The sequence below is a fragment of the Hyperolius riggenbachi genome, chromosome 1 (genome assembly GCF_040937935.1).
Source record: "Hyperolius riggenbachi isolate aHypRig1 chromosome 1, aHypRig1.pri, whole genome shotgun sequence".
In the NCBI taxonomy this organism is placed as follows: Eukaryota; Metazoa; Chordata; class Amphibia; order Anura; family Hyperoliidae; genus Hyperolius; species Hyperolius riggenbachi.
The window spans coordinates 535,831,312-535,854,612 of NC_090646.1; the positions used below are offsets into that span (position 1 = coordinate 535,831,312).

At 44.3% G+C, this 23,301-nt stretch overlaps 1 protein-coding gene across 3 annotated transcripts in view; it reads right to left on the reverse strand.

Annotated features, from left to right (window-relative positions):
* The window catches only part of SLC12A2 (solute carrier family 12 member 2), a 155,344-nt gene that overhangs the window by 80,421 nt on the left and 51,622 nt on the right, over window positions 1–23,301 (reverse strand). For all 3 annotated transcript variants that reach the window (XM_068246717.1, XM_068246701.1, XM_068246709.1), the window contains one exon: window positions 2,971–3,090. In XM_068246717.1, the coding sequence (XP_068102818.1) occupies window positions 2,971–3,090 (120 nt within the window). The remainder of the gene's footprint in view (window positions 1–2,970; window positions 3,091–23,301) is intronic.

Sequence of the window (23,301 nt, forward strand, 5' to 3'; positions counted from 1 at the left end):
ACAACCTCAGACTGCACTATGCAAATCATTAGGCTTCAGGATCAATGAAAACAGGTTTAAAAATAACAATGTTTTTTTTAATGTTTCCTGAAGGCATCATGCACCTGCTAAACGGGAAATCCTATTCTGGCACATATTTCATGAGGTACTTCCAGGCTAAGTGAATGCTGTAGCCTCAGTTTATGGTATGCAATTGGAAGGGAGTTCGGCATCACACAAGAAGCATATTCTAACATGGTCTGGCTTTACGATAAGCCACACACGAGCAAGCAGGGCTGTGGAGTCTGAGTCAAGGAGTCAGAGCAATTTTTGGGTACCTGGAGTTAGAGTCTGTGGTTTCATAAACTGAGAAGTCGGATGATTTTTATACAAATTCCACAGCCCTGCGAGCAAGGACAGATAATGTGAAACCTGGACAAAAGCAGCCAAATCCATATGCAGTCAATCTATTCTGCCTCTCAGATCTGTAATCTGTAATTCTGTTCAGCCAGTCTTGTAAGTCACACACACACACACACACACACACACACACACACACACACACCTTTGCCATTCTCCACAGCGCATCAGATGGCAGCCTTAACATAGCGTTGGACAGTAAATCCGCATCACTACACGGATTGAAGCAGGGCATTTGCTGCATGCTGCGCAGCACCAAAGCATGTCACGGCTATAGCAGTAATGCTAGTCTGCTCATAGAGCACGGGTAATTCAGGGACCCCCAATTTCTTCTCCCTCCGAGCTGCTACGACACGGAGGGGGAATGGTAATTAACGGCGCCCAGAATTTGTGCGTCATTTGGCTCACCCTGCCCCGAGCTGCCATGTACCCCACACACAGATCAGACACTGCCTGGTCACACAGATGTCACAGGAAGCTGCAAAGCTAAAATGGAGTGCCAATGGAAAGATCTGTGCCAACTGACAAAGCTCCATAAATCTCAAGACTGGCCATACAGAATTACAAACCCTTTGACAGGTAAATCAAGTGATGTGTATTTCTACAGCGCATTTCACGGTGTGCCTGGAACTGCACATCCCCCCCCCCAGAATCCTAGTATTAATGGCATAATGAGCGGAGACCTATATGGTGTCATACTGTCAATGAGGACAGCAAGAAGGTTCCTAATCAGAACAGATGGTCAAGAAGATAATTCTGGTTTGCATGAGAATGCACTTCCTGACTATTTTAATTGTTCTGATTTCAATTTGCATTTCATTAACCAGCGGTACTGTAAAGGTACATACACACGTCTGATATTTCTGAACGACTTTTTGTTCAAAGCTGTCAACAGCTTGGACGACAGTTTGGCATGTGTACGAACGATCGTTAGACTGATATGATCAGTTTTGACTGATCATCCTGGCGGATCCATGGAATAACGGTCGTACGAACGACAGTTAGGTCCGTACATGTGTTCAAACGACTTGTTGTTTGAAAGTCTATTAGTTTGACACTAATAGACTTTCAAACAACATGTCATTTGATCAGTCATTTGTTGTAGTCCATTGTTCTATCAAGTCCAATGACCAATCAAACGACATGTAAATTAGCTGTAATTAACATTATAATCGTTTTGTTGTCTGTGTGTACAAGGAGCCTGAACGACCTTTGTTTGAAAGACAAATCGGGCATAAAATCAGATGTGTGTATGCACCTTTAAGGTGCGTACACACGCACTACGGCTGCCAACGACGGGTCCGTCAGACCCTCCCGCTGGGCGGACTTTCAGGCGACAGTAGCGCGTGTGTACGCACTGTCGGTGGATTGATAAGGCTGTTTCTGAGCGATCCGCTGAGCAGATCGTTCCGAAACAGCCTTATCAGTCTGCCGACAGTGCGCACACGCGCTACTGTCGCCTGAAAGTCCGCCCAGCGGGAGGGTCTGGCGGACCGCTCGTTGGCAGCCGTAGTGCGCGTGTACGCACCTTTAGACTGTTATCGCTCAGAGACTGATACGAGAAGTTTTGAATCAGGATACTATCGGTAAACTATTCCTTTAAGTGCAAGAATAAAGTTAAGAAGGCCCATTGGCTGAAAGCTTGCTCTTTTTCTTTTAAAGGGAACCTTAACTGAACGGGGGGTATAGAGTTTTACTTACCTGGGGCTATTGCCAGCCCCCTGCAGCAGTCCTGTGCCCTCGGCGCCGCTCTGGAATCCTCTGGTCCCCCGCTGTCACTTAGTTTCGTTTTTGACGACTCACCAGTCGCCGGCCGCCATGCGTATTATTGGACGCATTCACCAATGCAATTAGCGCTATTGCGGACCGCAACGCGTACAAAAATACGCGTTGCCGCATTCCGCACGCGTATATATGCGGCAACGCGTATTTTTGTACGCGTTGCGGTCCGCAATAGCGCTAATTGCATTGGTGAATGCGTCCAATAATACGCATGGCGGCCGGCGACTGGTGAGTCGTCAAAAACGAAACTAAGTGACAGTGGGGGACCAGAGGATTCCAGAGCGGCGCCGAGGGCACAGGACTGCTGCAGGGGGCTGGTAATAGCCCCAGGTAAGTAAAACTCTATACCCCCCGTTCAGTTAAGGTTCCCTTTAAGCTAGCCAATAAATGATATCATCCTGATTAAAAGAACTCACACGAATGATCAGTATCAGCTTTATTTGTAGATGTGTAGTATTGATATTTTTGTCAGCTTGTGGTGCTTGTAGTCCTCTTTCAGTGTGCATGCCCATAGATGCACCTATAATGAATTAAATTTGAGAAGATCTTAACAGTCATGCCTTCTGCACACCAAATTTGGAGGGTGGGTATAGACAGTGACTTGGCACTGCCCCCTCCATGCAAGCTGAAGGGCAACACATCTACACTTCTACTACCTACAAGTATGGGTCTTGCTATGACATCTTCCAGTACTGAAATTCAGGTCAGTATTTTGTAATCTTCATAAAAAATTAAAAAAAAAAGTGAATGTGATGACTTTGCAAAGCTCAGCTGTAAGGTTTTACTCACCAGAACTCCTTTGATCCAACCAAACTTCACCACTCCTTTGCTGTCTGCAGCGTGATTGGTCACACCATCTCCAGTTGGTGTTCCTTCATCTCCATTGGCGAAACCATCTTCAAATGGTTCCTAGAAGAGCATAAACAGAAAAAAAAAATTATAGTAGCTAAGGATTACAATCCCAAGCACCACGACAAACTGCTTAATCATCTGTCTTTAAAAATACGACATTATTGTAAACACCAAATTAACCAGTACAGGTGTGGCATACAGTGTACAATACGTATGCCCTCGATTGATAGAAACACAGCATTGGTTCTATTCTAGAGTTCAATGCCACTGTTTCTCACATGATCAGGGTTTTACAATAGGATTTTGAGCAGCAGATTTCTTGATTCACTCAAAAAAAGGGCAACATTAAAGAGACACTTAAGTCAGAAAAAAAAGAGTTTTACTCACCTGGGGCTTCTACCAGCCCCCTGCAGCAGTCCAGTGCCCTCCCGACTGTAATTAGCGCTATTGCGGGCCGCAACGCATACAAAAATACGCGTTGCCGCATTACGAATGCATAGATATGCGGCAACATGTATTTTTGTACGCGTTGCGGGCCGCAATAGCGCTAATTACAGTCGGGAATGCGGAAAAAGCTACGCATGGCCAGTCCTGACGGGCCTGTCGGGAAAAAACTAAACTAGCTGGCAGCGGGGGACCAGAGGATTTTTTTTTTCTGGCTTAAGGTTCACTTTAAGCTAAGGAAGAAAAAATATCTGATGTCAGATAAAAAGTGGCAACACACTAAAATTTCCCATTTTGTTCACAGTGATTGCACCTGCGAAGTGCCCCAACAAGACCGATCAATTGAATTTTTTTTTTTTACCAAAAATGTATCAAAACTATTGATCAGACAGAATGGAAGATTTGCATTATTTAGGGGGTGAGGAAGGAGCGAAATTCGATCAGCGGGCCATAGCATAGCCTGGAACAGTGCAAAACTTCAGCCTGATGGCTTATCAATAGCTTTCCTGCTGAAATCTATTGACTGTTGATGTGCCATGATAGGTAGGAGATGCCTTTCTGATCAAATGCAGAGGAATTTATCATTTTGCCACATTGGGTGGTAACCTATACAAACAATTTGTACCTATACCACAAATCCTGCTTAGACACGACCCTGTAAAATTGGTATTTGGACTGTTTTGCCCTAAATATACAATATAGGCCCATAACTGGAGAAGGTCAATGCCAATATCACCAGCTTGCATACAAATTGCTTATATATATATATATATATATATATATATATATATATATATATATATATATATATATATATATATATATATATATATATATATATATATATATATATATATATATATATATATATATATATATATATATATATATATATATATATATATATATAGTGTCAAGATCTACAGCAATGCTCACATACCCAATTTCATGGCTAAAATAGGAACTTTCATGAGTTACTCCAACCAGTTGGTCAGGGTATGGTTAGGCCTGCTAACTCAACATGTATGGATAGTGCCCGAAAGCCAAGAGCCGAGGCTACGCACGTGTGGTATATACTGATGGGTGAACAGCGTTAACGATCATTCATGATAATTCGTTTGTAGTGGGTGCCAGTCAATGGGTCTGCCCCAAACATCATTGAAACGATCGCGAACAAGTGTTTGCATTGTTCACCCACCACTAGTGGTATATCAACTCAGTGTACTGTCAGTACACATATGAAGTGCAAGTACAGCTCATCCAATAGCTGCAAAAGACCAGTATGCCTTGATGAAAACCAAGGGGACCCAATTATGGCCTCCTCTCTGGAATATACCAGCATGCCTCTTTCCACAAGCCATCAAATCCTACAGTGTGGGGCTCTCCTTTAACATAAAAGAAGAATGCCGCACACCCCTTGAAATGCCAGTGAATGTCATACACAACAAATATGGTACAATTACAAACCATAGGCATCAACATACAGAAAGTATATATAATGGGTCTTTACAAAAACGGGACCAGTAGCAGCCTGGGAAGAACACAACATACTGCAATAGGATAACATTACAATCATGAGCAATACATTGCAGTGTGTATGCAAGCCTGGAGAAAAAAAACTGACAAATTGTGCTGACGTGCTAAAACTAGAGAAAACTAGAAGAGCTGACGTCCCAAGCAAAAACGTTATCTAGGATCACATGCAGGGACAGCAGCACACCCACTGAAAGTTAAAACTCCACTACAAAAATGACAGCTGTATACAGATAGGTGTAATTTATGCCATTCAGGGGAAAAAAAATGGTATATAATTTTGTTTAGGATTTCCACAAGTTAAAGCCACTGATCAAATGCACGCCAGCGCGTGACTACCTCCGGTTCAACCGGAAGTGAACTCTCTCCAATGCACGCACATGCGCGCATAAAGTTGCTGCCTCCGATGGAGAAGCCTCCTCCACGCTGCAGGGCTCCGACTGTTCACTGAACAGTGCTGCTTGGAGCCCTGGAAACCGCTGCCCCTGCCGCCTGACATGGATGGCACTCCTGGAGACCTCTCCCATGCATCCCGTCCGGGACAGGAAACTAAACTGAGGTACTGTGGCAGGTGTAGTATCTTATATGTGACTGCCTATTGCTTATGCAAATTCTTCTTTTAACAGTTTCCTGTCCACAGTGGGGAGGGAGACAAGTCTCATCCAGGGGTGCTGTCCGAAATGACGTTCTGGGAAAAGAGCAATAAAGCTTCAGCAAGTTGAAAACTTTGGAGGCTATTTGGAATAAGCAAAATGGCAAGATCTACTTTGCACCCTTATGTACAGGGAAGGCCAATGAACTCTATAGGAGCTTTCAGTGTAAATGCAGCAAAATAGCATGATTGTTTAGCATCAAATGAGAACGACTCTATAGCAATCTCCAGAATTATTCATGTCTAAAGTTACTAAGATTTACTAGAGAGGTAAAGATAAAGTTTTATAAATATGTTTAATTCAACACATCAATGTCCTGTTAAGATGCATACAATGCTACAGAGAAAACTGAAACGGTTTCCTTCAACCAACAGCATTTCAGCACTGGTTACATGAATGCCAAGGCATAACAGAAAGTGAGAAAGTCTTTCCAACAAAGGCTTAGAATGATAAAACCTGTCTGAATTCCAACCCTTCCTCACTCTACTGAAAAGGTTTTAACTGCCATCTTTGTCACTTCCTGAATTGATGAAATGATTGATGAAATGATAACCAGGACAGGAAATCCCGCTAACCAACTGGGAAACAAACAATGAAAGCACACAGAGAAATTCTACGGAAACACTAGTACATTGAATTTAACCACTTCAGCCTGAGAGCAATTTTCACATACAGGCGCTGCTTCCATTCATTGGCCAATAACTTTATTACTACTTATCACACCTAAATGATCTATACATTGTTTTTTTCAGGACAAATTAGGCTTTCAGTGTGTGGTAATTTTGTTTAGTAATCACCTTATTTTCTATGCATTTTAAAGGGAAAAAATAGAAAAAACAAACTATTTCTCCAATTACATCCATTATAGCTTTACATTAAAGGATACCCGAACTGAAATGTGACATAATGAGATAGACATGTGTATGTACAGTGTCTAGCACACAAATAACTATGCTGTGTTCCTTTTTTTTCTTTCTCTGTCTGAAAGAGTTCAATATCAGGTATATAAGTGGCTGACTCAGTTCTGACTCAGACAGGAAGTGACTACAGTGTGACCCTCACTGATAAGAAATTTCAACTTTAAAACACTTTCCTTGCAGAAAATGGCTTCTGAGAGCAGGAAATAGATAAAAAAGGGAATTTCTTATCAGTGAGGGTCACACTGTAGTCACTTCCTGTCTGAGTCAGGACTGAGTCAGCCACTTTCATACCTGATATTTAACTCTTTCAGACAGAGAAAGAAAAAAAGGAACACAGCATAGTTATTTGTGTGATAGGTACTGTACAAACACATGTCTATCTCATTATGTCACATTTCAGTTCGGGTATCCTTTAAACAGTGCTGACTATAAGTTAAAACCACTAATTTTATTTGCTCATCCATCCTGGTTATTGCAACATTTAGAATATGTTCCTAGCACAATGTATGGTGACAATATTGTATTTGGAAATAAAGGTGTCTTTTTTCTGTTTTTTGCTTTCTCATTGTACACTACGGATGATTCACAAGACCTTATTTTCAAAAATAATAGTAATATACCCTCATGGCATACATATTAAAAAAGCCAAGTTCCTAAAGTAACAATATATGTTTTTTTCTTTTATATTCTGTCACTTCGTTTTCGGTTTCATTTTACAAGTCTTTTATTTTGGTACAGAATATGCGAATTTTAATCTTTTGATTCAGTTTGTGACTAAAAAGAATACAGGAGGCATGGACCTCAACCCTAAAACTCTTTAAACTGTTTTCTCTTACCTATCACGGTTAAAATGATACCACATATGTCTCTTGTAGCGTTGCTAAAACTTTCCCAAGTTTGATTATAATTCTGAAAATTACTTTTTATGTTTGATTGAGTTTGTCCCTACCTAATTTTCATAGGTGGGTCACAGCTTTTAGACACACCAAAATTAATTCTACAACTTGTCCCTGTTAAAATGATACCCCATGTGCCTCATTTAGTAACAATCTAGAGGTGCACTCTCCACAAATACACTGGACAAATATATTCGTCCAGTTGTCTTTGTGGTTAATAAAAAAAAATAAAAAAAAAAAAAAAAAGAGAGAAAAGAGGGAGAAGTTAATTTCACTGACCAACACTGCTCAGATAAGGGGGCTCTTGACCAAATTGAAGGGTACCTAGGAGGACCATTGGCAAATGTGCAGAGGGTCAGAGACTCCGGTGAGGCCGTGCCTACATTGGTAGAGCGGTACAAAGCTAGCAGCAGTGGAAGTGCAGCGAGTATTAGACGAGACGTTTGCTGAAATCTAATACTGAGCAGTGCACCGTGGCAAACAGGTAGATGATAGACATCAGTGAGATATCAATCATTCAACTTCATTAATAGTACTGTATATGCCTGATTTCAGCTGAAGACCAAATCTTATAATAGTCTATTTAAGATGAGAGAAGAATGAAAAAGTGGGAGAGAACATAAAAAGTAAAAAATAAATAAATAAAACTAATTTCAAATGAGTCCAAGACATATTTTGCAAAATTTCCCCACATAATTCCTATATTTGTATAGCGCTTTTCTCCTGTCGGACTCAAAGGGCTTGTGAGAGTGTTGCTGTTTATTAGTTGCAGCATCGCAACGCACTACAAATCGGAGTTATGTGGCTGTGTCATCTTCCACAGACCAATCTCTTCCTGTACCATGTGCATTGCTACTAAACACACGTGCAAAGCATACTTTTTATTGACTTTATGCTTCACTGTACCCAACATAATGTGCGGCAGCGCTGTCCTACTGTTGCATTCCTGTTGTCATAGGGAACCCAACGACTACTGCGAACGTGGCCTTAAATGAGAAATTAGTGTTGCAGAACACCATGGTGCATGGCATTTTCCTTTCTCTAATGGAGCACAAGGCAACCAGTTTGGTGGCCACAATGCAGGTAGTGAAGGACTATATGCTTTCCCAGGGCAAAAGGTGCGGCACCAGGTCTGTAGTGGGTCACTACATACCTCACTCTAGGGAAGGCAGAAAACCTATCATTTCAAAGGCTATTAAACATTTCAAAATTGCTACCAGATCAATAATGCAATTATGGAAGCTGGTAACTAGATATCTTCTCAGCAAGAGCCAAACCAATACTGGATCGAATGCAGGGGAAACGCAGCCAAATGGAAATTATATTGCAGGGGGGGGTGTCTGCGAGCACACAAAGGTGCGCCGTTTCCTGGAAAGAGCTTTGTCTGTGGAAGATGACACAGCCACAACTCTGCACTGTGCTGAGCTCCATTTTAATGATGACTTCCAGAAGATCTGTTCCCGCAGCTTTCCCATGGGAAAGTCATCGTTTCTCTCTTATAATGGCTTTGTGACGAAATGAACATTACATCTTGCATTGTCACAGCACCAGTTCACACAGAACAACACGCAAGTGCTTATCTAAACAAACATAATGTTCATTATATAAATATATCTTGGATTAATAACATTACCAGATGTCCAGACTCAGTCAACGGCAGAGTAGACTGAGGAACCAAAAATTCAAGCTACAAGACCCTTCTGGAGGGTAAAGCCTGGTACACATGCAATTTTGATTGGCCAATCACTTGTCAATTTAACCACCTCTATGTAGCACGAGGATATCAGATCTTGAATACCATGAACACACATGGGAGTGACAAAATTGGTCAATCAAAATTGGATATGCGTACCAGTCTATTTCCATATTACTTGAAAATGTGATGCTGCACTTGACTATTTAACCACTTGAGGACCCAGCCTTTACCCCCCCCCCCCCCCTTCAGGACCAGCGCTGTTTTTTGTGATCTGTGCTGGGTGGGCTCTGCAGCCCCAAGCACAGAACAGGTGGCATGCTGAGCGATCAGATCGCCCCCCCTTTTTTCCCCCCATGGGGATGATGTGCAGGGGGGGGGGGTCTGATCGCTCCGGTGGATAGGCATGTTGCGGGGGGGCACCTCAAAGCCCCCCTCCGCGGCGGAATTCCCCCCTCCCTCTCCTACCTGTCCCCCCTGGTGATCTGGGCTGCACAGGACGCTATCCGTCCTGTGCAGCCTGTGACAGGATGTCCTCTGTCACATGGTGGCGATCCCCGGCCGCTGATTGGCCGGGGATCGCCGATCTGCCTTACGGCGCTGCGTTTACATTTAGTCTGCGAGCCGCAATCAGCGGCTGGCTCGCAGGCTATTCACGGAGACCCGCTCCGTGATCTAACAGGAAACGGCCGCTTGCCCGAGCGGCCTTTCCTGATTCATTAGGGAGGCACCTGGCGACGCAGATCTGCAAGTGGTTAAGAGAATGGTCACGGACAATGGACAATAGCTCAGTGCTAGGAAACAAACATGGAGGGAAACAGTGGGTTGCACCACTCTCCCCTTGTACTACAAGCAGATTATGTACTCTCAGAGTCCCTTGCACCCTCTACTCTGCAGGGCTGCCTGACAAACAGTAAACACAGTAATAAGGCTATCCTTGGCATACCTACTGGGTTTCCCCGAAAATAAGACAGCGTCTTATATTAATATTTGCACCAAAAGATGTGCTGGGGCTTATTTTCAGGGGATGTCTTCTATTTCTATCAGGAAGCGTCACTCAGCTGAACATTTTCTGTTTCTTTGTACTGTGCTGTTACTGGATTTGAAGGTATGCTGCTGTATTGATCGGGAACCTACCCCGGTTTCCCTGCACAGAGCTGGGATGACAGCACCGGTACCCAATTGGCACTGTACCGCTGTGTCACCGCTTGCTGGCTGCCTCTTCCTCCTATGCAATGTATCTGATCAGGCACCTGCCCAGTCATCCCTGCAAGGAGCCGGTAACCTTGCTGTGTGCTGGAATGACAGGACTGGTACCCCAGCACTGCACCGCTGTCACCGCATTGTGGCCGCCTCTTCCTCCTGTGCAATGTATCTGATCAGGCACCTGCCCTGTCATCCCTGCAAGGAGCCGGTAACCTTGCTGTGTGGTGGAATGACAGGACTGGTACCCCAGCACTGCACCGCTGTCACCGCATTGTGGCCACCTCTTCCTCCTGTGCAATGTATCTGATCAGGAACTTGCCCTGTCATCCCTGCACAGAGCCGGTAACCTTGCTGTGTGCTGGAATGACAGGACTGGTGCCCCAGCACTGCACCGCTGTCACCGCATTGTGGCCGCCTCTTCCTCCTGTGCAATGTATCTGATCAGGAACTTGCCCTGTCATCCCTGCACAGAGCTGGTAACCTTGCTGTGTGCTGGAATGACAGGACTGGTGCCCCAGCACTGCACCGCTGTCACCGCATTGTGGCCGCCTCTTCCTCCTGTGCAATGTATCTGATCAGGCACCTGCCCTGTCATCCCTGCAAGGAGCCGGTAACCTTGCTGTGTGGTGGAATGACAGGACTGGTGCCCCAGCACTGCACCGCTGTCACTGCATTGTGGCCACCTCTTCCTCCTGTGCAATGTATCTGATCAGGAACTTGCCCTGTCATCCCTGCACAGAGCCGGTAACCTTGCTGTGTGCTGGAATGACAGGACTGGTGCCCCAGCACTGCACCGCTGTCACTGCATTGTGGCCACCTCTTCCTCCTGTGCAATGTATCTGATCAGGAACTTGCCCTGTCATCCCTGCACAGAGCTGGTAACCTTGCTGTGTGCTGGAATGACAGGACTGGTGCCCCAGCACTGCACCGCTGTCACCGCATTGTGGCCACCTCTTCCTCCTATGCAATGTATCTGATCAGGAACTTGCCCTGTCATCCCTGCACAGAGCCGGTGTTCCAACATTTTAGCATGCCCGACAGAATAGCATACAAATGCTACTGAGCATGTGCAAAGTCATGCAGGTCGTACATTAACCCCATAATGCCCATCAGCAGCATTAACCTTTTCAACCCCAGTTAGCTGCCTGTGTGCTGATGTGCAATCTCCACTATCCAAGTGGACATAGAGTTAGAATAAAAAGTTGTCCGAGCGAAGCGAGGACCGAGCCCGCAGCCCAGCGAGCGAAGCGAGCGGGCAAGGGGACGCTGATTCTACTAACAAGAGGTATATCACTTTAAATGTATGCTGTTTTGTCAATGTATGCTAGTTAGTTGGAACACCGGTAACCTTGCTGTGTGCTGGAATGACAGGACTGGTGCCCCAGCACTGCACCGCTGTCACCGCATTGTGGCCGCCTCTTCCTCCTGTGCAATGTATCTGATCAGGAACTTGCCCTGTCATCCCTGCAAGGAGCCGGTAACCTTGCTGTGTGCTGGAATGACAGGACTTGTGCCGCAGCACTGCACCGCTGTCACCGCATTGTGGCCACCTCTTCCTCCTGTGCAATGTATCTGATCAGGAACTTGCCCTGTCATCCCTGCAAGGAGCCGGTAACCTTGCTGTGTGCTGGAATGACAGGACTTGTGCCGCAGCACTGCACCGCTGTCACCGCATTGTGGCCGCCTCTTCCTCCTGTGCAATGTACTGATCAGGAACTTGCCCTGTCATCCCTGCACAGAGCCCTTAACCTTGCTGTGTGGTGGAATGACAGGACTGGTGCCCCAGCACTGCACCGCTGTCACTGCATTGTGGCCGCCTCTTCCTCCTGTGCAATGTATCTGATCAGGCACCTGCCCTGTCATCCCTGCACAGAGCCGGTAACCTTGCTGTGTGCTGGAATGACAGGACTGGTGCCCCAGCACTGCACCGCTGTCACTGCATTGTGGCCGCCTCTTCCTCCTGTGCAATGTATCTGATCAGGCACCTGCCCTGTCATCCCTGCACAGAGCCGGTAACCTTGCTGTGTGCTGGAATGACAGGACTGGTGCCCCAGCACTGCACCGCTGTCACCGCATTGTGGCCGGCTCTTCCTCTAACTTCCACTAGGGCTTGTTTTTGGGGTAGAGCTTATATTTCAAGCACGCTCAAAATGCTATCTAGTGCTTTCTTTCAGGGTAGGTCTTTTTTCCAGGGAAAGAGGGTATCGCATTGTACATTGCAGGGTTAGTTGTTGGAAAATCAGTTTGTTCCACAGATACTATTAAATCTTTTCATGTTAGATTACACGTTTTTGAACACACGTGATTTTAAAATAGCATTACATTTAGTTTTCTATAGGAAGGCCATGTCAGCCTAAGCATCAATGTTTGCCCGTACAGTAGGGAAAATATACGTTAGGGAAAATAATGAATGAGACAACATGTAGGAAGTGTGGCTGTGTGTCCTTCTTGCTAAAGGCACTGCAGATGCTGACAGGAGAGGGATAGGATTCATTTGTTAGGGGGCGTGGGTAGGATACCCAAGGCAAAAAAATGGTGGCAATTTGCTTAAAGCAGACCTGAACCTAGAACTTCCTCTCTGCTCTAAAAGATCTGTAACAGCATAATATCCTTTAAAGAAAAACATTTTTGTTACAACCGATACAAATCCTGCAATAAATCTGCACTGTTTCTACTTCCGGCTTTCATGGAAGCAGACATATTGTTAACATCCAGGGATTTCAAATGAGCTTATCTGCCGTGGCAGTCAGGTGACACAGGGGAGAGATCAAATTACAACTTGTAATTAGACAGGCTAAACTCTCTAAATACAGTACATACAGGGTGCATTTCTTTGTTTTCCTTCTGTCCTGTGCAAGACCAGGTCCATTTAAACAAAACAAAAAAAAAAAGCACACAAGCATTAAAGTAATTCAGTAACAAGTGCAGGGTGTTATTTTATTAAACATGAATAAGCAAGCCTGAGCTCAGATTACATGGCTCAGCATTAGTGTACATGCTGGGTTTCTTTATTAGCAGCATACTAGCTTGTGAAAACTCATGGACCACAAAGTACCAGTTGCTTCCTTTCCAAAAGGAGGCATTCCACCCCAAACTGCACTAAGGGCTGGTTTACACTGCAAGAGCTTTTTAAGTGCTAGTGATTTGAAAAGCTCTTGCTAATGCAATGCCATGGGGATTACAAAATCACATGGCTCCAGTGAGAACACAGACATAAGATTACGTTAGCAAGAACATTTAAAAATCACAAAGTGCTCAGAAAAGTTCTTGCAGTGTGAACCAGCCCTAAGGTGGGGTAGAACAACTCCATGTAATGCGCCAAAGTTTTAAAGCATAACTGAACTCAGCACTCGTAATTAAAAACCATGTGTAAATTTCCTTCACAAAGAATTTTACACGTGACTTGTTTGCTCATCTCGTGCCAGAAGATAATGGTCTTTTACTGCCCACTTCTATGATGTGACGATGGAACAAACTAAGCTATAAAAGAAGACCGTGACAATTTACTTCTTGACCTTGCTATGCCCCCCTAACAAAAAAATAATTAATGAATGCCACTGCACTAAGCCAGAAGGCGGGAAATTATTGTTCCATCACATCATGCACAAAGATCTGACCAATCAGCAATTATTTTGGGGGCACTAGTGGTCCTCTTTGTCAAGGTACAGGACAGAAAACTGTCTACTTTGGATTAGGACGTGTGCAATCATTCTGGCTGACCCTCTAGCAAAAACATGCTTCTCTCAGGAGGGCATAGAGACAAAGATAAGCCTTTAGTGTTGTGAAGTGTCAAATGTCATAGCTCCAAAAGAACAGATAGGACGATAGTATAGCGGTTAAAGAGAACCCGGGTGGGGTTCTGACAATGCTATCCGCATACAGAGGCTGGGTCTGCCTATACAGCCCAGCCTCTGTTGCTATCCAGATCCCCCCTAAGTTCCCCCTGCACTCTGATATGCCCCATAAATCACAGCCGCGCTGTGCGGGCTGTGTTGACATCTGTACTGTCAGTCTGCGTGCTCCCTCGCCTCCCTCCAATCAGCGGGGAGGGAAGGGACGCAGGCGGGGACCGGAGCGATGCAGGAGGCGGGGGAGCACGCAGTCTGACAGTACAGATGTAAACACAGCCCGCTGTGACACCTTGCATGTCGGCAGCGCGCCTGTGATTTATGGGGGATAGCAGAGCCCAGGGGGAACTTAAGGGGGATTGAGATAGCAACAGAGGCTGGGCAATATAAGCAGACCCAGCCTCTGTATGTGGATAGCATTGTCAGAACCCCACCTTGGGTTCTCTTTAATCACTTAACGACCGCCTGTCGATAGGCGTCGGCAGGTCGTTAGTGGTATAGCATGGAAATGGCCGCTCGATCGAGCGGCCTTTCCATGCTAGTTCACGGAGACTGTCTCCGTGACCAGTGTGCGAGCCGCCGATCGCGGCTCGCATGCATAATGTAAACATGCGGGGAAGAAATCCCCACTGTTTACATCACATGGCGCTGCTGCGCAGCAGCGCCGTGACGTAGATCGGCGATCCCCGGCCTCTGATTGGCCGGGGATCGCCGGCATCTGATAGGCAGAAGCCTATCCTATCAGGCGCAGGACGGACTTCTGTCCTGCGCATTACTGCTGATGAGAGAGAGGGAGGTAAGCAGAGGGAGGGCGGAAATGGCTGCGGAGGGGGGGTTTTGAGGAGCCCTGCCCCCCGCTACTCCGTAATAGCCGGCGGCGATCAGACCCCCCCAGCAGGACATCCCCCTAGTGGGGAAAAAAAGGGGAGGGGGGGGGGGGGGGGAGTCTGATCGCCCGGCCACAAACCTGATCGGTGCTGCGGGCTGTAGAGCTCACACAGCACCGATCATTAGAAAATCCCCTGGTCCTTAAGTGGTTAAGGCACCACTTTTGACATGGGAGATTAGGGTTCGAATCCTGACCAATTTCAGTAACTATTCAGGAGTTCAAGGCAAGAGTCCCTTAACAGTGCAGGGTGGCCTCTTGAGCGTGTCGCAGTGGCTGCAACTCTTGAGTGCTTTGAGTTCGACAGAGGAAAAGCAATATACAAATGTTCAAATTATTATTATTATTCAGCAGCAGGGGAGAAATATCATGGTAGCAACAAGTACTTCCATCAGAAACATGTTATATCATAATTCCGCTTTTTTTCAAAATAAAGTTAATTACAACACAAAAATGTCCATAAGTTGAGATCTGTAGAAACTGTGTGGGGTAAAAAAAAAAAATCTGTCCCAACAGGAAAAAGCACTATCCATTTCCTGTCCCAAATCAGACTGACCTGCGGTTTAATTATCACAGGCAGCCCAAAATTCTCATAAAGCACTGAAAAAAAATCAGGGCTGTGGAGTCTGAGTCGGGCAATTTTGGGTGCCTGGAGTCGGAAAAAAATGCACCGACTCCGACTCCTAATGAATTTGTAACTGTAATTAAAATATGATAAAATGTTCTATTTCTCAGATAATAGTCATTAAAAATAACACACACACACACACACACACACACACACACACACACACACACACACACACACTAAGATGAAAACCATTACACAACACTGGAGATGACCAGCCAAGATACAGGTTACAACATACTTCCTTGTCATACAGCTTAGTCAGATAGAAGCGCTCAAAGACCTGAGCGTGTGGGGGTGACTGTGTGAGAAGTGTGGAGAAATTCTGCTTAAATGCAATCTGTAAGCTAAATTTAAAACATGCAAAAGAGTGAAAAAAGTCAAATTCATCGTAACATACAATCTTGCAGTTCAATGTCACCAGGCTCCATAATAAAGGGGAAAGGATGTTGATTTGTATTTATTAAAATTCTGTACCACAATCTGGTTTATTTTGTAGAAATTTTTATAAATTTCTCTGTACTATTTGAACACTTTCTGAAGACTGATTAGGGGACTAATATGAGCCATTTTATTCATCTGAATAGACCAGCTATTTAAAGCACAAGAGACAAGTAAAAACACAGAGGATTCCACCCTGGGTGTATTTAGAGAGAACAGTCTGTCTAAGGGCTCGTTCACACTAAGGGCGTTTTTGGCCTTTATTTCAAGCGCAGCCGATTTTCAAAATCGCCCATAAACCGCTTGTGCAATGAATCTCTATGAGAAGGTTCATATTAGTGCGCTGCACCCGCTTTGCAGTCGGCAAAGAGGTGCCTGTACCATTTTTGGGGTGCTTTTGCTATAATGGAAGGCATAGGAAAAAATGCAAAATGCTCACAAAATAGCTTTGTGCAGCGATTGCATGACAGTTTTTAAGAATAAATACATTATTTTCCGGCTCATAAAGATTCCTTCCTGACTTGTGCCAGGGAGTAAATTACAAAACTGCTCTGGAAAAGCGCCTTTACCAGAAACGCAGCATGCAGTGGAGTGCCGGGAGGAGGAGGGGGGGGGGGGGGGGGGGAGCGTACAAAAACGCAAAATGCTTGCGTTTGCATTTTTGATTTTAGGTGTGAATGAGGCCTAATTCTCCCTTATCTAGGAGCAATGAGCCCGTGTAATTTGAGCGGTCAGCTCTGTCTGATTTGTACACTAATATCTATACACAGGAGATTAACTCTTTCTGTGCTCCCATGGGAAAAGGGGGGAGAAAAAACAAAAAAACCAACAACAACAAAAAACACAGGATTTCACAATAAAACTTTAATGTTAAAATATTCTGCAAGACATGATCAATTTTTGATTTGGGTCCTCTTTCATCGGCTAATAGCAGATCACTGACAAACACCTGAAAGCTTCATGCAGCTTTCAAAAGGCAGACCCTAAGAGCCAATTCACATCTGAGAGTTTTGTGCTTGTGATTTTTTTTTTGCGATAAATGCGTATTTTTTTTAGGATATTTGTTTAACATTGCGATCGCTCAAATATCGTGAAAAAGCGCTGCAAGCACCGGGTTTGTGTCTATCGCGAATCATCGGGGCTTGCGGCAGTGAGATCACTGCCATATACTTTTAATTGCACTAGTGCATTAAAAAAACGCTAATGATCGCCGGCGATTATCTGTAAACGGCCGCTAATCGCCCAAGTGTGACTGGGCCCTGAGTGCCTACACAGGACTAGCAGGACTTTATCCTTGAGGCAGTATTATACAATTATTGTTAGGGTGTGAGGGCTACTGCACACTGCAAGAGCTTTTATAAGCACTTTTGACTTGAAAAGCTCTTGCTTATGTAAGGAGTGTGTTCTCACCTGAGTTGTGTGATTTTATTAAAATCACCTATAGCATTGCATTAGCTTTTCAAATCAAAGGCACTTATACTAAGTTAAGGGTTATATGGAGGCTGCCATATTTATTTCCTTTTAAGCAATACCAGTTGCCTGGCTGTCCTGCTGATCCTCAGCCTCTAATACTGTACTTTCAGCCATACCCCCTGAACAAGCATGCAGCAGATCAGGTCTTTCTGAAATTGTCAGAACTGACAAGATTAGCCACATGCTTGTTTCTGGTGCAATTTAGACACTACTGCAGACAAATAGATCAGCAGGGCTGGTATTGTTTAAAAGGAAATAAATATGGCAGCCTCCATATCACTCACTTCGGGTTCACTTGAAACAGCTCTTGCAGTTAGCGAGTGAAAGCTGTAGCAAGATCACAAGGCCAGATTATGGAAGTTATATAGATTTCCAGGATTGTAAGCAGAATTCTGTATTGCATTCTAACTGCGAGGGCCAGTTTCCACTTGTGCGTTGCGATTCTGTCGCGGGAAAAGCATCAACGAATCCGCATCCAGGTGCGGATTCGTTCGCGCTTCCATGCGGATTTTCACGCGGAATCGCTCGCGGTTTGCTGTATGCGATTTTAACCATGTCAATGTCGGTAAGCTTTGACATGGGTTTTTAAGCGATAACGCACGAGAAAACGCATGGGAAACCGCAAGACAAAAACGCTTGCGGTTTTTCTATTAAATTACATTACCGGCGATTCGCGTGCGGTTGTGTGGCATGCGAATTTTGACAGCTCTGGAAAAAAAAAGCTGTTTAAAAAATGGATGCCTGATGCCACTGCTGGGTCGATTTCCTGTAAAGAGTGAATTAGCAGCAGGGCATTTTATGAGAAAACACACTAGAGAATCCATCTATAAATTCCCCTACAACTTTAAAACATCCGATTGAGGATGCCAGAGCCATGTATCCAGCTCACCCGTTTCCTGTCTGAGTAGATAATGCTCTCAGCTAGGTGTGTGCTGCCGTCTAGGACATCTGTGCATTTCTGAGCACACAACTCTCACAATGAGTCATGTCAGGGGCAGGTGTGGCCTTTTTCTTTCTTCCAGAACAAAGACGAACACAAGGAGGATTCCTGATTTGGAAAGTATGCATAAAACAGGTAAACTGTTTTATGGGAGGGGAGGAGGGGAACCCATCCCTACAGATACATGCCTGCAGGTATGTAAGGAAGCACCATTTTCCTTAAATCCACACAAATAAAAACACACCTATGCCTCAGGGGCACGTTTCTCTGACTTTGCCCTGATTCTTCAGCAAAGATTCCAAATATCTGGGGGAGGTGTGTCACTGCCAGTCCCGCCTCCACTTCACACCATCATCCAGCACCTCATCACTGGTGACTCAGCAGAATGTACCTCTGTGTATTGTCATGCACTGTAACTATATCCACAGCAACACTGCCCAACATAGACACAACAGATGGGCTCCACGTCAGGGCAGCCAGCACACCTTCCCACGGGTAACGACATTGCATCAGTAGGTGGGTGCAGGTATGTGTGTGTGGGATCACTGCCAGCTGTACATGAGCAAAAATGCACAAGTAGCATGCCTTAGGGATATCTCCAAGAAAAATGATCCAGCAATACCTGCTGAATAGGTATGCATCACCCACTGCTGAATAATGAACAGGGGAGTTCTCCTTTAACCTTTTAGCAGCCAATTTATTAGAGGCTTGCAAGTGCTCCAGGCCTATTTATTTTAGCACTTTTTTTTATTTCTTATCTGTTACATACCTCCTTGCTTCTAATTAATACTGGTGTAATGTTTATTTGTGGCCACATGTCACTAGGGGGCAGTGAGACAAAAACACAGGACTTCTACTTTCAGTTTCTATATTTTCTGCTAGCAGAGAGTGATCAAAGCATCCTAAGAATTTACAGCACATTCTGCCAGACTGAGGTCAAAGGCGGGGCACTTATCTCAATCAAGATAATTCATTTGAAGCTGCTAATGGGGCAATACATTTCACTTCAGCACCTGAGACTAATCACAGCAACAGTGGAGCCCGTACCAGAGTCTGTCAAACCACTTTACTGTACATACACGTAACAGTCCTATAAGCAGGAGGACATGCGGGGGACATGGTTACAGGTGCATACAAAACTGGAGCAGTAAGTGCAGGAACTGCCCACAGCAATCAATTAGAATTCAGCTGCTGATCAGAATATATTTTAATTGGCTACACGTGGCTCGGCCATTTTACTCCAGTCATGATAAATAAAAAACAAAATTAGTTGATTTGACTACATGGGGGGAAAGGGTAGTGGTTAATAAATGTAGAGTAGAAGATTTTTAAAAGTACTTTTTCTCCCATGTACTATAAAGTCGGAGAGGACTTCTATCGCTCTACCACTAGATGAAACTACACTAAAGTTTTGCTTTGAAGTCCTACAGAGTAGCCCATACCTGGTGCTCATTTAAAGCATCCCTCTACATGGTAGGCCTATAGAACAAGCTGTGCATTATATTTACAGAAGAGTAAACGCAACAAGCCTCCTGAGATAAATACTAGTGTACATGCAGACATGAATGGAAACTGTGCTGCTTTTTTTTTATTCTACAGCCTCATTACTCGTTCTGCTCCTCAGGCCGCATTAGGTTACCCACAAGAAATAAACGTCAACCACACAGCACTATTGATGTGTTATTAGGAGTTAGTAAAACTTCTCTGTGCTGTGGTAACCGCTACATCTCTGCAGGTCTACAGCAATGGTAACCAGCTCACATCTGCTGTCTACAGCAGTTAGCAGACTTGCTAGCTGAGGCCCCTTTTACACTAATAGGATAAACCTGAACAGCGTTACCCTAATTTGTCACAAGAAGCCACAAAAGCAATGAAAGTCTATGGAGACACACTTGTTACGGTCCATTGTGTATCCGAACAGACACAAGAGCAACAGGGCGTTACTGCAAGTACAACGCTTAATGCACAGTGCTTGGGGTAATGGAAGTCTATGGAAGACGTACGCAGTGTAAATGACAGCGTGCAGAGCATTGCAGCGCGCATGCACAGACCGATGGGTATCCCTGTGACGTACTTCCTGCCCAGCAGGGAATACATCACTGAGCAGGGGGGAGGCCCCATGCATCTGACCCCGTTAGCTCACTCTGCCGCAGGGTCATATGTAATTTTTTGTGTTGCAGCGGTGCGGTGGGATGCAACAGGAGCATCCCTTCCCAGCGCAACGCAAAAAATAGGTGTAAAACCGGCCTCAAGGGAACTGGTGCCTTTGCTAGATTTAAGCTAGGTGATTTTGTTTATCAGCGAACAACGCACCGCTCTAAACCGGGACCATCTCTCTTCGAATAAGGCAGTGTTTCTCAAACCTGTCCTGTGCATAGGGGAGGTTGCCTGCAAACACTGGGATAAGGCTGTTTTAAAAATATTCTCAAAGTAAAAAGACAAAAAAGAAAGTTGGGTTTAAAGGGCACGAGGAAAAGTGATTTATGAAGTGCTATGAAAACATATTGGCCAATTCCTTCAGTTTTCCTCAATACGAATGTTTTCTTGTTTTGAAAAGTTGCAATATTGGAGAGTGAACCTGGGTAAACACACAACAACAAGTTTTCCAATGTTGACAACCACATGTAAAAAAACAACACTGACAAAATTAAGTTTACAATAAATTATCTAGCCAAGTGCTGCCAGGCTTGAATGCTACATCTGTGGTGAGTTGAGGTACAATTAACTACTGAACTTTATCACAAGGAGTATTAGTTCACAAGAATCACAGGCAGCAATACCTGACACAAAGTAAAGCAATGCTCCCAGTAAAGGCCCATACCCACCTGGTGATTTTTCCAACGATTTTCCCAATGACTGGCAATTTTTTGAGTGACGAGTGGTCATTTCCTCGATCTCGCAATGTGGGAACAACAGTGCTTAACATCGCACAGCAATAACAGTCACGGCGGGTTGAATCTTCAAGATCTCCAACAACTCCGCGCAAAGTACCGCGATCACTTGAAGTTTCATTTGCGCTTGTCGTGTGACGTCGCACATAAACCCCCCCCCCCCCGGAAAATGTATGGAGAGGGATCGAAGGAGCAATTGTCGTCAGGGAGACAATCGCTGGATCCATCTTCCTGCATCACGACGCAAGTCTGCAGCTTAAGGCCTGAGACACACTGAACGCTTTGACAGTTAGCGCTGTTTTTTTTTTTTTTTAAATGGTCCTATTAACTTTCATTAAAATTGCGTCTATTTTAATGCAAGTTAATGGAAGCATTTAAAAAAAAAAAAATGCAGACACATCGCTGTCAGAAAAACACTCACAGTGTTTCTCAGGCCTAAAACGCATGAAGAAGAGGCCCAATGAAGAGTTAGGGAGAAAAAAAAAACAAAAAACAAAAAAAACACAGGTATTATTGAAAACACTTGAAATAGATGCTTTGATAAAGATTGTTACATATTTGGGAAGTTACAATAAGTGAAGATACAATTTTGTTTGGTTGTATCCATCCATTTGTAAAAGACCTTTATAGACTTGCAGACTCCTGCACCCCTCTCTATTACACAGAACTGGCTCCTGTGGCAGTATGGACACTAAACACAGAGGAACACATGGGGGGGAAACAACTTTGAGGGCTGCTCAGCACCTACTGAAGGGCCACATGTGGAACCAGAAGTTTACAATCCTACCAGATACATTTCAGGAAACACAGGCCATGGGCTGAGCAATTTGTCTTGGCACTTTTAAAAACACACTCCCACTAACTTACATTTAAATTGAGGTTTTCATGCAAGTCAATGGAAATGCTTTTAAAAATGCAGTGCAGATGGATTGCAAAGAGCTCTGCAGTGTGGCTCAGCCCTTAAAGCAGCAGGGTCAGCTGACTGAGGAGATTCATTACAGCAGAAATTTCTGAATAAATGGGAGTGCTTGCAATGCAGGGTGAGGTTCCAGGCTGCATAATGAACACAGTGCAGTGGGTAAATGGAATTTTATTTTGTGGCTGACAATCCCTCTTTAAGTGGTCTGTAACCTCTTCCTGCATATAAAAACACATACAGCATACTGATTCCAGATAGCATTTTAGGTACAACATTCAGGGAAAAAAAAAAAATATTTGCTAAGGGCAACTCCATTGGTTGATTTTTATTTTTCCCTGCTGCTATGCAAACTACAATATGTGGCCAATTCCATCTATAGTCATAGGCGGATAAGACAGTAATGGTACAGTCTGTGTGCTGTAAAATGAACACATGTAACAGAAAGGTTTACAAATTCTACAGCTAATCCTTATAATATTTACAGCACAGCTCACATCCCATAATTAGTGGCACAGTCAAACCACATCACTAATTTAGTTCTTAATGCAAACCTATGTTTAAACCCAGCAAATATCAAAATTACAGAGCAAACCTTATAGAGCAAATAAAAATAACAACATTGAGTTATTTATGGAAACTTGCCTTGGCTGTAATGGAAGTGTGAAGTGAATTGTGAAGAAAATGAGAACCTGAACTATGAAAAAGATCTGTTCATAAGGTGATCTAAGCCATTACAGCACACATTTATGGGCTGCATTCCCTGCTGTGCCAAGGTCCCAGAGCCTATTAAACTGAATGGTGCCCAGTAACAGAATGTAAAAAGGGAATTTTCACAACGCTGGAATGAGAGACTGTCTCATTTACAGCATGCAGGGAAGCGGGGGAGCGTCAGGGGGC